The sequence below is a fragment of the Artibeus jamaicensis genome, unplaced genomic scaffold, assembly GCF_021234435.1.
Source record: "Artibeus jamaicensis isolate MK-2021 breed Jamaican fruit bat unplaced genomic scaffold, CSHL_Jam_final contig_866, whole genome shotgun sequence".
Classification (NCBI taxonomy): domain Eukaryota; kingdom Metazoa; phylum Chordata; class Mammalia; order Chiroptera; family Phyllostomidae; genus Artibeus; species Artibeus jamaicensis.
The window spans coordinates 396,256-412,454 of NW_026521994.1; the positions used below are offsets into that span (position 1 = coordinate 396,256).

The 16,199-nt window shown below is 38.6% G+C and overlaps 1 protein-coding gene and 1 long non-coding RNA gene across 2 annotated transcripts in view; one reads left to right on the plus strand and one right to left on the minus strand.

Moving 5' to 3' along the window:
• LOC119039831 (uncharacterized) overlaps positions 1-7,721 on the minus strand; it is a 30,564-nt gene extending 22,843 nt beyond the window's left edge. Inside the window, exons 1-2 of the long non-coding RNA XR_005080699.2 lie at positions 7,502-7,721; positions 3,177-3,290 (exon numbers count right to left, since the gene is read on the minus strand). This is a non-coding gene — a long non-coding RNA (uncharacterized LOC119039831). The remainder of the gene's footprint in view (positions 1-3,176; positions 3,291-7,501) is intronic.
• Positions 1,575-16,199, plus strand: part of LOC119039830 (cytochrome P450 4X1) — a 31,411-nt gene continuing 16,786 nt past the window's right edge. Inside the window, exons 1-8 of the mRNA XM_037132703.2 lie at positions 1,575-1,865; positions 3,879-4,020; positions 5,179-5,223; positions 6,595-6,722; positions 8,476-8,603; positions 8,686-8,840; positions 13,644-13,750; positions 14,303-14,493. Of these exons, the coding sequence (XP_036988598.2) occupies positions 1,689-1,865; positions 3,879-4,020; positions 5,179-5,223; positions 6,595-6,722; positions 8,476-8,603; positions 8,686-8,840; positions 13,644-13,750; positions 14,303-14,493 (1,073 nt within the window). The 5' untranslated portion in view covers positions 1,575-1,688. The remainder of the gene's footprint in view (positions 1,866-3,878; positions 4,021-5,178; positions 5,224-6,594; positions 6,723-8,475; positions 8,604-8,685; positions 8,841-13,643; positions 13,751-14,302; positions 14,494-16,199) is intronic.

Below are 16,199 nucleotides of genomic sequence, written 5' to 3' on the forward strand. Positions count from 1 at the left end.
TCCTTCCAATAGTAGCATTTATCCATTGCACTGTATCCCTTTGTTTTTCTCTCTGTCCCCTCCACCAGATTGTGAACTTCCCATGGAAAGACTTGCCCTTGATTTTTCTTGGGTTACTGGCAGTGCCCAGCACTGGCCGGTGTCCAGGAGGCAGCAGTGAGAGTGGAGACTGGCTCTATGCCTCCTTCCTGAACATTTCCATTCTTTTTCCTCCAGGCTATTAAGGAAGAAAATAAAGGAACTATAGGCTCTTGGACCTTTGCATAAAATCTGCTTTGCAAGTTTCACTAGTTCTTCATATTTAAAAAATTTCCTTGCCAATGTCCTGTGCATTGATTATATAAACCATTATTTTGAGGTGCTGTCACATAACTTCTAGCTGATGGATGGAGGTAGGAAGAAGTGGAACAGTCTAGGGAAGAAAGAACTGAAGCAAGGACTGGCACAAAATGGAACATTCAAGGGGCCAGTACTTGGTCCAGATGAAATCATCATTATTTAATTCTGTCTTAAGCATTAACCTGACAAATAAAAGCTGGTCCAGGAACTGTGATAGGAGTCGGGGGGCGGGGCAAGTGACAGGGAGGGGAATAGAAAGTAGTAACAGGGATTGGGTTATTGTTCATGCCTGTCCCTATCTTAGCATAAATAAATGAATGAATAAGTGAATTTTGGACAATTCCTTTAAAGAAGGTTGGGAATGAGGGGTAGCAGCTTAGGGGTCCGGGTCTGTTGGATCCTACTTCACTGCTGAATAAGTTATTTAAAAAAAACTCTAAATAATCTCTACTTTACTACATTTACTACTATCTATGCTCTCAAAGTTATGTCTCTTGTGTCCAGGACTGAGTTCATGAGCATGGAACCTGAGCAGTGACACAGGATCTTGCACTCAGATGGGTATGTGCTTGGTTTAATGCTCTGTTGTCATTGTCTGATTAGTAAGTTTTAACAAGGGGCCCCATATTTTCATTTTGCACCGCGTTCCATAATTGTGTTGCAGGGCTTGATTGTATCTGTGTGGTGAAACTACTATACAATGAATGTTGCTCAGCATCTCTTCCCAAATCAGGATTCAGGGTCCTCTGTTAGCAGCTTGAAATAGGACATGGTGGACATCCTCAAACTTTGGAAATCAGAGGGAGCATCAGTTGTAAAACTTTTACAAGCACACCACTGGACAAACCACACTATGTAAATATAACAGTCATTCATGCCCACCAGCAGCCCATAGAACTCTGTGGGTTTTGATAAAATTTCAGAATAGGAAAGGTCTTTTGGCATAGCAGTTTGTTTATATACACAGCAGTTTTGCATAGCATTTATTTGTGGCAATGAAGAAAAAGGATGACTCAATCTTGGCATTATTTCAACACCTAGATTCAGATCTCCCTTGATTGAAGATTGTCCAGCCTGACATGTATCACTCTGGGAGACTATAAGGAGTCGGCCTGAATAGAGGTTTGCATTGGTTAACAAAGGGTTAGAAATCCGGAACTTGAGCCTGCCTCCTCTGGCCAAGCTTGAGCTGCTCATCCCACTGCTTTTCCTCTTGCCTGGGGAAGGAGGGAGCTTCCCAGGGAGCACAGAGACGCAGTGGTCAGGGTGATCCTCCCCAACCACCGGGCTTGGAAGATCATCATCTCCCGGGATCCCCGGAGGCTGCCGGCAATCAGCAGTACCCAGTCATGGAGTTCGCCGGGCTGGACACACGCTGGGCGAGGTCCTTTTACCTGGCGTTCGTGTTCTTCCTGACTCTGGGGCTGCTGCAGACCATCAAGCTCTACCTGCGAAGGCAGCAGCTGCTGCGAGATCTGCGCGCCTTTCCCGGTCCATCGCCGCACTGGTTCACCGGGAACCGGAAGGTAGATGAAGGGAGGGGCGTAGGAGGATGCTGGAAACATGGAGGGCAGAGAGGCGGCTGTGTCCTTCCCTTTCTCCATCCTTCCTTGCCTCACAGACCTCTCTGGCCCAGCCTGTGGCTCTCCACATTTTTTCCTTGTGTTAGGCTTGCTCCTTCACATTCCTACAGGGAAAGGGACCCACCCTGGAGCCATTAGACCAGAAGCTTCGGTGGCCGAGGGAGGTATTTCAAAAGCTTAATTCCAGAAAAAGAAAGAGCGGTGTAACTCTGGATCATTTCTGCTTCGCCAAGCTCTTGCACATATATCCAGCACTTTAAAAAGGCTTCCACACATATTGCTAAATTTTTTAAGTATTACCCTAAATAATATTTAGTAATTGCAGAAAATGTGCTAAGTTGCAACCTTAATCCATTCCAACTAGAGAAAATTCACTTTCTTTTCCTAAAATACTTGTGAAGCAGGGAACATCCCCAGCCAATCACTCAAAAAATATTGACTGGTTTAAATTTGTAGTGTAGAGGAAGGCTGGTGCCTGTTAGTACCCTGCCTCTAAATCTATTCCCACCAAGATTCCTTGTTTTATTAAAAACATAAACTACTAGTTCTTTTCAATGCATTATTTTCTACACGCATGTAGAAAACAAAAGGTGAGTTACAAAGTACTTTTACAATAATATTAGCTTTTATAATTGCCCATGCATTTACCATTACTGAGATCTTTAGTTCTTCACATGGCTGTGGATTTCTTCATGTGGCACATAGCTGACACACAGTTGTTCGAACTAGATTAAGATAGATTCTGCACATCAAGCCACAGAAAATTCTGTATTTTACCTTAGGCAGTAATTTGGATGTCTTCCTTGTGGAAACCGTTCACTCGTGTGGACTCTGGTCTGATGTGTTGAGTCTTTTTTCACAGAAGCCTGGGGCATTTAGGCTGACTTCAAGGTAGGGAGGAGTCACTGGCTAATTTAAATGTTTTCAGTTGTCAGCTGTGGGGAGAGATCAGACTGGCCATGATGCAGGGGGGGGGTTGTGTTTGTTTGTTTGTTTATTTGTTTATTTTTAGAGATGGGGGAAGTAAGGAGAAAGACAGGTAGAAAAACATAGCTACAAAAAGGGACTGACTGAACTTGCAATCTAGGCATGTGAGCTGACCAAGAATCAAACAGATGACCTTTCTTTTTGAGGGACAACACCCAACCAACTGAGCCACACTAAGTTAGGGCTGTAATGCAATTATTTTAAACAGTCTTCTCTCTTATCTTCCTGTTGTTTGTCAGGGTAGAACAGTCATGGCAGTTTACTTACTGCGAGGAGGTGATGCTTCAGTGAGGGCTGCACAGGAACAAGTGGAGCAGTGCATAGGAAGAGATGGCAGTAGCTGAGAGTTTTGCATTGGAGTTTGCTTCAAGCTTCACACACCTGTATAATGGAATCTTGTGCTGTTATATGGCAAAAGAGTTGAATTTTCTTTGTAGATGGAATTGGTGTGTATTTAGAGAGAACCATTTACTATTAAGTCATTAGGGAAAAATCACTCACCAGTAATTAGAGAGAGGAAAAGGGAGAGGAATAGTGAGCAAGATGGTGGGTCATGTTCAACCTGCTACTAGTTAGTTTTCCACATAGGAAAAAAAATCTTTTGCAGCTTCCAGACTCCACTCCTAATCCAAGTGTGTGACCTTGGCAGGTGAGGCAGGCTATGTTACTTGGCTTCCTTCACCCTCTCATTTGGGAAAACAGCTCACAGTGTACATCATTTGACAGTGACTTCGTCTGGGGATAGGACATGTATTTATATTGGGATGATAAGTAAACTATCCTTGTTTAGGATTTTTTGTACCTCAAGCTTAGAAATTCCAAGGAAAGCATGTTCACCCATTTCCAGAAAAGGAGTCAGGGCCCCCTGCCTGGTGACCTTATCCAGGCCCTGAACTCACTTTAGTCTGTACAAGCACATAAGTCTAGACTGGCTGGCATCTCTAATTTCCCTTGCTATTTCCATTGCAGTTACTTCTGGATGGTAACTTGGAGGAACTTGAGGAGGTTGTAAAAAAATACCCATGTGCCTTTCCCATCTGGCTTGGGCCTTTTCAGGCATTTTTTTATATCTGTGACCCGGACTATGCAAGGACATTTCTGAGCAGAACAGGTAAGACAAGGAATGAATCTCAGGAACTTCATCCTGCTAAGAGCGATATGCACAAGCCACAAGTAGGATACTGAAGGAATTCTGCAGCAATGATTAGTATTGGGCCTTTAAGAGACACTGGAGTAAGTGTGGAGAGGTTTCCCACCAATCCTGAAGGGGATTCCCATGCCCCCCTGTCCCTGTCTAGTTCAGACTCTCATAGGCCTTTTAGGTCACTGTATCTTAAAGCCCAGCTGGCACCACCAGATCACCAAGGGCTTTCTTTCCTTTTTTGGTTTTGTGACTTCAGTGTCAGCCACAGTCCCCAGCCCCAGCCCCTTTCTTGCTCAGGAGTCTTCAGAGGGATTTCGAGGTAGCTCTGCCTGTGCTGCTTCAGTATGTAACCATGAAGACCAGATCATGATTTTACTCAGTCTAATCTCTTCAAAATGGTCCAAATTTAGTGTTTGATTTTTGCATATTTCTCAACTGTGTTCCCTTTTGGGGTTGAGTCTTTTGACTCCCACATCCAACTCTTTTTCAAGACTTTCATGGTATATTATCTCATAGCACAACATTGAAATGCCCCAACTTTGTAAAATTAAAGTCTGATATTTAAACCTTTCTTCCCTGTGCCATTGTCTCCATTACTCTTAGAAAAACCTCATAAAAGAAAACAGTCTTTCCCATGTTTCCTGTTTCCCCAGTTCTCTTGTATTGGTCTCAATGAGGTCACCTCTTAAAGGGCAAGAGCTGTAAAACACCTCCACGTTAGAGTTCACAAAAACCCCAATAGGTATTTGTACTTTACTTACTGGTGTTTCTCCAACCCCTGTGGTAATAGGTAATTTGCTTTCCGAGAAACATATGATAGGTTGTCCCGGCTCCTGTTCTGGAAACTTTGTAACCTGAGAATAATCTCTGTGTGTGTGGTAGGAAGTATAAATGAGGAAAGGATCTGAGTTTGCGTACTTGTCTGCCTCATGGACCTCTTCTCTGATTCCTGAACCTAGACTTTGGCCATCTGCCCCAACCCCTGCACCTACCAAGGGTTGCAGGAAGTAAGCCCTGGGCTCCATTTTTCTATTTGTGGTTAATGAAGCAAATGAAGAGAATCTTCACCAACTTTGATAACTTTCTTCTAATGCTGTCTTTTGTTTTCTCTGGCTTACTCTGCAGATCCCAAGTCCAAGTACCTATACAAGTTCTTGATTCCACTAATCGGTATGTATGTTTAAATAAGAAGGGTGACCTACTCTCTTGCTAGAAGTCCCCTTTCTATTGTAGAGCACTCCAAAGGAACTCAAGTCAGAATTTAAAAGCATTAAGAATATGGTAGATCTACACTGCAGGTTATCTAGGGGGAAGGTCAAGAGGGCATGCTAAGGTCAACACAGCTCAACTTCCTAGGAAGCCTCTTTGTCCATTTCTCTCCCTAAAATCTCATTCTCAAGACACATATGTGTGTATATGTCCCATTTCTGTCTTTAAAATTGCAGCTTCACCCTCCACATTCTTTATGTTGCCCTTTCTTCTCTCTTGTCTCATTCCCTTTCTTTTTGGAGTTCCGTATTTCTGTATGCAAATCAGTAAAATTTTGCCCCACAGTACAGTTTGGAAATATTCTATGAATAGATAAATTAGGACTTTTGGTCATATATTTGATATTTATGTTAGAAAAGAAAAGAATTAAATGAAAGAATATGTGTTTTGGAGTTATAGCTACTTGAATTTGAATCCTTTTCCTCCTTCCCACTGATGAGTATGGTCTTTGGGAAGTCAATTAATCTCTCTAAACCTCTGTGTCCTCACCTTTGAAAATAAGAAAGAGAGTCACATCTCCAGAGTGTTGTGAGGATTAAATGAAACACATATTCAAGTCATGCATTGCAAGGTTGGTATGTTGTAAGCCCTCAGTGTATGATAGCCATTATATCTATAAGCTTCATGGTTCTTTTAAAGTCAAATCTTTAATGACCCCCCTGCTTCAGAAGATTTGGGGCATTAGCCTTAATTAGTGTTTCCACTTTGTATCCTTAATGGGTGTGAAGCACAGCATAAGGCTCAAGGAGGAGATATCAGGGGACATAATGCACACTCTTTTCTAGTTCCTTGTGAATTTTGTGTTCACTCTGTAGTTGGGATTGGTTTAGAGTGAAAGAAGATGAATCCTTTGTTTCTACTGTTAGCTAGACATCAGGCTGGTGCCATATATATATATCCATTTAATAAGCAACACAGTGAAGTAAATATTTATCACACTTGATTATTGAGAAAACCAATCCTCAGGAAGGTTAAGTGACTTACATGGGTAGTAACTAATGTTACTTAAGTGAATGAATACATGGGTAGTAACTGATGATTTGAAAATGAGCACTTTCATAAGGCTTTATAAAGTGGGATTTTTTCTGGCAATGCTAAATACGTTCATCCCAGATATAAACATCAAAATTTACTTTGATCTTAAAATATGAGTACTATCTGATATTCTGCTATGTTGTGTTTGTGTATCATGGTCACCCCATGGTGTGTATTCCTCATCTCCCCTTCACCATACCTTCTAATAAAATGCTTTTGTGCCTTTTATTTCTCAAGGAGAAGGACTACTGAGCCTAAATGGACCCATGTGGTTCCAGCACCGATGTGTAATAACTCCTGCATTTAATTTTAATATCTTGAAATCCCATGTCAATGTGTTGACCCAGTCTGTGAACATAATGCTGGTAGGTAAAGGGATACAAGTGTTGTGATGTGTTGCAAAATACTTCTAACAGGGATTGGATTACACATATGTTTGGTGGGTAGTAAGATTCAAAGGGGAATAATTTCTAGAAATTACTCAATATACAAGTACTCACTAGCAACAGTTTCTATATATGCCTTTGCTATGGATTTTCAGGTGATAAAAAAAGGTGAAGATCTGGTCGTCTTAGATATATTTTGAGAACCTATGGAAATAAATTTAAAAAGTAAGATTAAAATGGTAAATGCTCTGGGTGACAAGTCAGAAAAACTGGAGGAGCTATAATAGCTTCAGATTCGGAGGAGACTCAGAGTTATCATGAAACATGAGCTGGACTTGAATATGTGAATAATATGGATGAGTAAATTAGGCAGAGTGAGTTAGCATGACCAAAATTTTGGTGGCTGAAATGAACTTGCCTGATCACCATAAATGACTGGACATAGACTAAGTGTCTATATTACAGTTGCGAATGTGAGTTTCCTGTTGTAGATAACAGAGGATCATTAGGAGGTGACCTGCACTCTTCCAAGGGGGGCAAGAAGAGTGTTCCTGTGGGCAGTCTTTGATGTATATATGAGTTCTATTCTAAAAGCCCCCTTGTACATGATAACATTGTAGATTGTACTTATTTAAAAATCATACAAGGAATGCACTAATATGGTTTCATCATAAACACTTCCAATATCACAAATAAAGCCAAAGTTTTCCCCCCTTCATCAGCAAACCTATTCCTTTCCACAAGAGAGACATACTTACTGGCTTTGTTCTCAGCCTTGCTCACAGAAGTTAATTTAACCTCAAGTCTGCCAGAACTGTGGTGCAAGTGAGTACCAGTGTGAGTTGTCCAGGTGAGAGCTTGAGGTGCAGGTTAGAGTGGGAGAGGGCATGCTCCTCTGATTCAGGTGCTGTTCCAGTTAAGGCACAATTGTGTATCACCCAGTGGTAGTACTTGAGTTTATATCCATTTCAAGAAACATTTCTGTCTCCCTAACTTCTAGGTCCCACATTTCCCTGAGATTCCTGTCAGAGCTCCTCCCTCTGCTGGATTGTGCCAAAATACCTCCAGCTCTGAGCTTCCCCTTTGCTCTCATTTCTTCTAGACTCACCTTTGTACTCAGTAAAACTTACATAATTCAGGGTGAAAGCAATTGCTAACAGTTGACACTTAGGTAAAAGCAAGAAAACCATCTCTTTGCCTTTTCTTGTGTGGCCTTCAAATCCTGAGCATGTGGCTGTAGGCAGAGGTGCTCAAATGTCAGTTGATCTGAACTTAACACATTGAGATTTATTTGCATTTTCACTTTAATGTCCCAAGTTTAAGTGTGGTTATGGTGGTTGAGAATTGTGATGGATGAGTTGTCTAACTGTTTGGGAACTAAAGATGGGCAAACCCTGGGGAGCCCCTTGTAATTACAGGTCTTGTACCAGAGATTATTTGTTTTACTGGAACTCTGATCTGTTTCAAAGCAGAATTATGGTAATAATTGACAGGCCAATGATATTTAATTTGGCCATTTATTGGATACCTGGTGTGCTCCATGCTCTTTCTTACCCAGCGGGATGTATGTTTTCCCTGTCCTAATGCTAAGTAAACAGTTTATTTGCCTGTATAGATTTTGGCTCCTGTTAGGTCAGGTTTGTCTCCATTTCAGCTTAAGGGCAGGGTCAAGGAGAAGTCTTCAGATAAAGACACTGATGGTGATGTTGTTAATCTTGACTTCCTGTATCAGGGTAAATGGGAGAAGATGTGCGGCACTCAGGATACACTTGTGGAGGTCTCTGGGGACATCAGCTTGATGACTCTGGATGCACTCATGAAATGTACCTTCAGCAAAGAGACCAACTGCCAGATAAACAGGTCAGTAACAGGGGGGCAAAGAAGACATTTGTTTGCCATTACTTAGGTCATTTATTGACATTTATTCCTTTTTTCTCTCTAGCTCCCATGATGAGTATGTCAATGCGATATCTGAAGGCTCCAAAATTATCTTTAAACACTTGTACACTTTCTTACTGCACCATGACATGATTTTCAAATTCACCACAGCTTACCGCCGCTTACAGAAGATAGCCAACATTCTGCATCAGTACACAGGTATTTCTAGGGTCTCGGTTGCCCAAATGCATCCATTTTCATAACCATGTTGTGTCTGCGTAGAGGAGCAGACCTCAGTGTGAAAACAGAAAACATTCTTGTTCTTTTTTTTTTATAGCATTCTCGTTCTTAATGAAGCTTTGATATGGACATTGCTCCAATATAATTCAAGTCCTTTAGAAGAGCTTGCTACATCCACAGTCATGGTCTTATGAAAAGTTTTCAACATATCATATAATTTTTATTTTGCACAACTTTTATTAGTACAAATATAACATAACATGTGGGCACTTATTATTTCAAAACATAAATGGCAATTAGCTTTTTGCAACATGATTGTAGTAGTAATGACAAGTGAAAAATATTTATACATTCCCCTGAATGATCAGGGAAAGAGAGTAAATGGGGACGTACATTCAAAAAAGGGGGAAATGAGGAGTAGTCCAATGGGTATAAAGTTTGAGTTATGGAGAATGACGAAGTTCTAGAGAGCTGCTCTACACCATGGTTTCTATAGTTAACAATACTGTACTGTATACTTAAAAGTGTGGTAAGTGGGTAGATCTCAGCATAAACATTCTTACTGGAATAAAAAAAATTTTTTAAGTTAAAAAAAAGAATGGTTTAAAAATAGCTTTAATGAAACATAAACCTAAAAGTTAAAGAGATTAAACTTTCTAAGCAATTCAACATTACTTTTAGTAAACCCCATACTACAGAATGTTTACTAAGCAGTTAATTCATCTTACTTTAGTCCCACCACTTAACAGCAGTGTGATTTTGGGCAAGTTACTTACAGCTTTCCTACAGTTTCATTTGTAAAATGAGGGTAAAAGAGGACCTATCTCATAGGTTTGTAGCAATGATTAAATATGTTAATATATTTAAAGTACTTCAGACAGTTCCTGGAACTGAATAAATGGAAACATGAAATATGTTTACCCCTAGGAAATTTGCAAGACACATCTTTTATCAGATAACTCATTGTCAAAAATCTTCCATTCACTAGGTTGCCTTTTTGTTTTGTTCATGGTTTGTTTTGCTGTGCAAAAACATATTTGTTTGATATAGTCCTATTTATTTTTTTCTCCTAAGCTAAATAATCAGAAAATATTACTAAAAGCAATGCCAGAGAGTTTACCACATATGTTTTCTTCTAGGAATTTTATGGCTTCAGGTCTACCATTTAAGTCTTTAATCCATTTTGAGAGGGTGGTCTAGTTTCATTTTTTTGTATGTCTGTACAGTTTTCCCAAAGCCACTTATTGAATAAACTTTCTTTACCCTATTGTACGTTTTTGCCTCCTTTTTTTACAGATTAATTGATCATATAGGCATCAGTTTATTTCTGGGCTGTCTATTCTGTTCCATTAATGTATGTGTTTGGTTTTTGCCAGTATCATGCTGTTTTGATTACTAGAGCCTTCTGGCATAGTTTGATATCAGGTAGAGTGTTACCTCCAATTTGTTCTTTCTCAAAATTGTTGTGATTATTTGAGGTCTTTTCTGGTTCCTTATAAATTTTGGGATTATTTATTTTAGTTTTATTTAAAATGCTATTGATATTTTGATAAAGATTGCATTAAATCTGTAGGTTGCTTTGGGCAGTATAAACATTTTAAAGATGTTAATTCTTCCTATCCATGTGCACAATATATGTGTCCATGTATTTGGATCTTCTTCAATCTCTTTCTTCAATGTGTTATAATTTTCCAAGTACATACATTTTACCTCCCTGATTAAATTTATTTCTGGGTATATTATTTTTATTAGTTTTAAATGGAATTGTTTTCTTAATTTCTCTTTCTGATAGTTCATTACTGGTATGTAAAAATGCAACCGATTTCTGAATAGTAATTTTTCATCCTGTTACTTTACTGAATTTATTGGTCAGTTGTAAGAGTTTTGTTTCTTTGTGTGTGTAAAAATTTTAGGATTTTTCTATATGTGGTGTCATGTATCTACAAATAATGGCAGTTTTACTTCTTTCCATTTTGAATGCTTTCTATTTCTTTTTCTTGTATGATTGCTTTAGCTAGGACTTTCAGTGTTATGTTGAATAGAAGTGATGAAAGTGGGCATCATTGTCCTATTTCTGATTTTAAAGACAACACTTTTACCTTTTCACTGTTGAGTATTATGTTAGATGTGGGTTTGTCACATCTGGCCTTCATTATGTTAAGGTATGTTTTCTCTGTTCCTACTCTGCTGAAAGTTTTTGTTATAAATGGATGTTGGATTTTGTCAAAAGCTTTTTCAGCACCTTTTTATATGATCATATAATTTTTATTATTCATTTTGTTTATGTGATGTATAGTATCAATTGATTTGTAAATGCTGTATTGGCCTTGCATCCTACAAGTAAATCCCACTTCATCATGACATATGACCTTTTTAATGTATTATTGAATGAAGTTTGCTAATAATTTGTTGAACATTTGTATCTATGTTCATTGGGCCTCTTTTGTAAAGTCTTTGCTTTTGGAATTCGGGTAATGCTGGCCTCATAAAATGAGCTTGGGTGCCTTCTCTCCTCTTCAGTTTTTAGGAATAGTTTGAGAAGGTTAGGTGTTCTTCTTTGAATGTTTGGTACCATACACATGTGAAACCATTTGGTCTTTTGCTTTTGGGGGGGCGGAAAGAAGTTTTTTGATGTGTTCTTCTTGCTTCAGTCTTGGAAGATTGTATGTTTCCAGGAATTTATGGATTTCTTTTAGGTTGTCCAATTTGTTGGCATATAACTGTTCATGGTATTTTCTTATAATGCTTTGTGTTTCTGTGGTGTCAGTTGTCACTTCTCATCTTTTATTTTGAATTTTACTTATTTGGGTTCTCTCTTTTTTCTCGATGAGTTTGGTTAAAGGGTTATGAATTTTGTTTATCTTTTCAAAGAATCAGCATTGGTTTCATTGATCTTTTGGATTGTTTTTTAGATTCTATTTCCTTTATTTCCACTCTGATCATTATTATTTCATCCTTCTACTCATTTTGTGCCATGATAGTTGTTCTTTCTCTTATTGCTTTAGGTGTAAGTTTAGATTGTTTATTTGAGATTTTTCTTGTTTCTTGAGGAAAGCCTACATTGCTATGAGTTTCCCTCTTAGAACTGCATTGGCTGTGTCCCATAGGCTTGGAGTCATTGCATTTTCATTATAATTTTTCTCAAGGGGTGTTTTGATTTCATCCTTCATCTCGTTGTTAACCCATTCATTGTTCAGTAGCATGTTATTTAACTTCCATATGTTGGTGTGTTTTTTTGTTTTCTTCTTGTACTTGATTTCTAATTTCATACCATTGTGATAAAAGAAACTGTCCCATATGATTTAACCTTTCTTAAACTTATTGGGACTTGTTTTGTGGCCTAGAATGGGGTCAGTCCTGGAAAATATTCCCTGTGTGCTTAAAAACAATGTACAAGAAAAAATATTCTGCTTGCTTTGGGGTGAAATATTTTAAAAATATCTGTTAAATTCCTCTAGTCTAATGTGACATTTAGGACCACTGTTTCCTTGTTGATTTTCTGTCTGGATGATCTGTCCATTCCTGTCAATGGTGCTTTAAAGTCCCCTACTATGACTGTACTACTGTTGATCGCTCCCTTTATATCTGTCATTAGTTGTTCTTGTGTTGTGTGCATAAATGTTTACAAGGGTTATATCCTCACATTGGATTGATCCTTTATCTTTGTCTCATATTATAGCCTTTCTTTTAAAGTCTATTTTGTCTGGTACAAATGTTGCTATCTCATTTCAGCTTTTGAACTCTGCATCTGGTAGCTTCATTGCCTCTATTTTTAAAATAGATTCTGTTTTTCAAAAAAGAATCTCTATTCTTTTTCTAGAGATTTCTTTTGTTCTATCATTTGGAGCATGTTTCTTTCCCCCCAGCTTTGTCTGCCTTTTTGTGTTTCTCTCTGTGTATTGCATTGATCTGCTATGTCTCTCAATCTTGTTATCTTATGTAATTGATGTCTCATGGGACTCAGTGGCACACTTTTCCTGATCACCTGAACCAGGTGCTCTAGAAATGTCTTTTGTGTGGGTTATGTGAACCCTCTGATTGTAGTTGAATCTTAGTTGCTATTGGCCCATCCATGTCCTTCTCAATTCTTAACTACCACCTATGGGTGTGGAACCAAGTGGTTTCTTGTCCCTACCACTCCAACCAGTTTCAGTGTGTCTCTCTTGTTTTCTTTTTCTTTTTTACTTTTTAAATTCTTGTTCAAGTACAGTTGTCTCCATCCCCCCCCCACTATTATCCCCCACCCCAGCCATCTCTGTCTCCCACCCCTGATCCCAACCCCCCTTGGTTTTGTCAATGTGTCCTTTATAGATGTTCCTGAAAACACTTCCCCCTTTTTCCATCCATTATCCCCTCCTACCGCCCCCTGGTTACTGTCAGTTTGTTCTTAATTTCAATGTCTCTGGGTATATTTTGCTTGCTCCTTTTTTATATCCTTGGTTATAAGACTTCTGTTCAGTATTCAGGTGGTTCTCAAGGGTGGTTGTTCTACAATTTAGTTGTAATTTTGAGGTGGTGATGGGAGGAGGCAAGTACAGCATTTACTTACTATACCATCTTGACTGGAAGCATCTGTCTCTGGAACTTTGATCAAATAATGTCATTTGATAGGAAAATAAACATCTGCAAAAATGAAATCTGGTTAAATAGGTATACCCACTCTGTCCTCAGGAAATTAGGTAAGATTTAAAGCTATTGTGGGCCATGGCTAGCTCTACATTTTATTTTATTTTGATTTACTTTGTTGTCACTTTAGTAATGGGGGTTATTATTCTACCACAGAGCTGATAATCCAAGACAGAAGGAAATCCGTCAAAGATAAGAAGGAACAGGGTAACACTGAGAAGAGGAAGTATCAGGATTTTCTGGATGTTATCCTTTCTGCCCAGGTAAATCTTTCAAATTTCTGAGCCTGCTCATATGTCCAGATAATTGTGTGGGTAGGTGGATGAATGGAAGGAGAGAAGAGAAAAGCAACACTGATCAACTAAATTTAACAAAGCTTTTGAATTGATGAGTTGGTTCCATAAAATTTGCGGTAAAGATAGAATTCTGCAACTTTGTCACTAGAGAAAATATGATAAGACTAAATATTTTTATTGATTTGACAGGTTTGGTGAGTATCAGAAAAATCCATGATAGTTCAGTAAAATAAGGAAATGTCTCACAGAGTAAGCTGATAAAATATTGATGATGAGGTACTGGAAAATCTGGATAAATCTGGCAGGATGATTGGAGGAACTCTGCAAGGCCTGCTTTCCTTACCTATCTTTGGTCCAGTTTTATGCTCTAAGCAAAGTGTGTCTCATAGTATCTATTTTTTGGACCAAATGAAAATTTGAACTGTCATTGGAAATGCTATATTTTTCAGAGCATTATTTTGAGGCTCCAAACATCTATAAGCTGTAATTGCATGAAAATATCTCTATTGTACTTTCTAGGCTGAAAATGGCAACAGTTTCTCAGATACCGACCTGCATTCTGAGGTGAACACATTAATGGTGGCAGGGCAAGACACCATAGGAGGGGGCATTGCCTGGCTCCTCTACCACCTGGCTCAGAACCCTGAGCATCAGGAGAGATGCCGGGAAGAGATCAGGGGCATCCTGGGGGATGGGTCTTCTATCACCTGGTAAGATCTGCCTCTCTAGACATTTCATCCGGGGTTTCCTCCTGGGATTTTGTTTCATTCTTTCTTCTGGTACATTGCTGACTGTAGTACTTCAAAGTATGTGTGGCAGCAGAAGAGGCAGACTATCATTCTGCTCTTTTTTCTAAGGGGCTCAAAGTTATCCCTTTTCAATTTGCAAGCCAGGTTCATGCATTCATAAGTTATTTATTTCATTGTTTTTATATTCAGTAGTGTGTGAAATGTCTTTCTTTCACCCAGTTTCTGGTGCATTGGAAATGGGGACTTGATCCTTAGACTTGCATGTAGAGCTTGAGTGGTAAGGCTGAAGTGGGGCTCCTCTTCTGAGAGACCTGAATGAGCATCTGCATCACGTAAGCCTCACTGTAGACATTCTCTCCCATCTCCTTATTCATTTCTTAGGTTTAGCATTGGACTTTGAACATAGTACTAAATGATGTACACTGATGTTGAGTTGAGTTTATTAAATATGGATTGAGGACATTTTAAGTACTGAAGCATTAAAAATACATGCAAGATTTGGTGTGCATCCTACCCTCAAAGAGCTCACACCCTAACACAGGAGACAGAACTCCCATAGAGATAATTGCAGAATAGCATGATAAGGACGAGAGAGATGTGCTGGCTACCACAGAGACTTAGAAGACAGGTTCCTAAGTGGACATGGGGGCTCAGGGAAACTTCCTGGGAGATGTGTTGCTTCAGGTGCCTCTTAGAGAATGGGTAATAGTTAGCCAGGTGGAAAACTTCAACTCCATTTTGCTAGACTTGAGCATATCTTGCTGTTAATGAAGCCCAGGTTTATGAAGCCTCTTAATCATGCTGTTTGCAAAGAACACACGTGTCCATGATATAAAACACATTCTTCATCCTAGGTAGATAATTCACATATCCTTGTTTTCTGATCAAATGGGCAGAAAAATAGATAAGCTAAAGGCAATGCAACTCCATGATTAGGGGGGAAATATCATATTTTAAATGCAATGATAAGCTCAATTAGAACATTTGTAAAGGAAAATTTGAATTTATATGTGTATAGTAGAAATCTCACTTTTTATAACAAAGTAATAGATATTTCCCAGTATAAATTAAAGGCTTGAACTCTATAGCACAAAATGCAGTGTTGGGTAGTCATTTTTATTCATTCATTCATTGAATTAAAAAAATTGGGGAGACAGGGTGGGGGGGCTGGGATGGGAGAAATAGCCAAAAAAAATGTACTTGAAAAATAATTAAATAAAAATTTTAAAAAAATTGTATACTATCTCTCAACATTAATTAGATTTTCATATGATTATTGTGGTAATATTTACAACTCAAAAATGACCTTTCTCATTATTATTTGGCTTATGTGAAATATGAAAAACAATAATGAAAACCTTCCAGGTGAGAAGAGAAAGTACAAAGGATCTTTTAACAACAATTTATTTTAATCAGAGTAATGGCAATAATATTATAGGGAATAAAACATGTTTTTATTAATAATATGGCCTTACAGTTACATTGAAGGAAATTTATACAGAGCATTCTGAGAATTGATGATTCCTTTAGATAAATAATAAAACCACACTGTAAAAAGGCACTTCTGGGAAAGCCAAGAAGTTGTTCAATGTCTCTGTCTCATTATCAGCCCATTTCTGCTTTGGGTTAAAATTTCTTTCTTCTTTTTGCACCAGGGCTGAGATGGC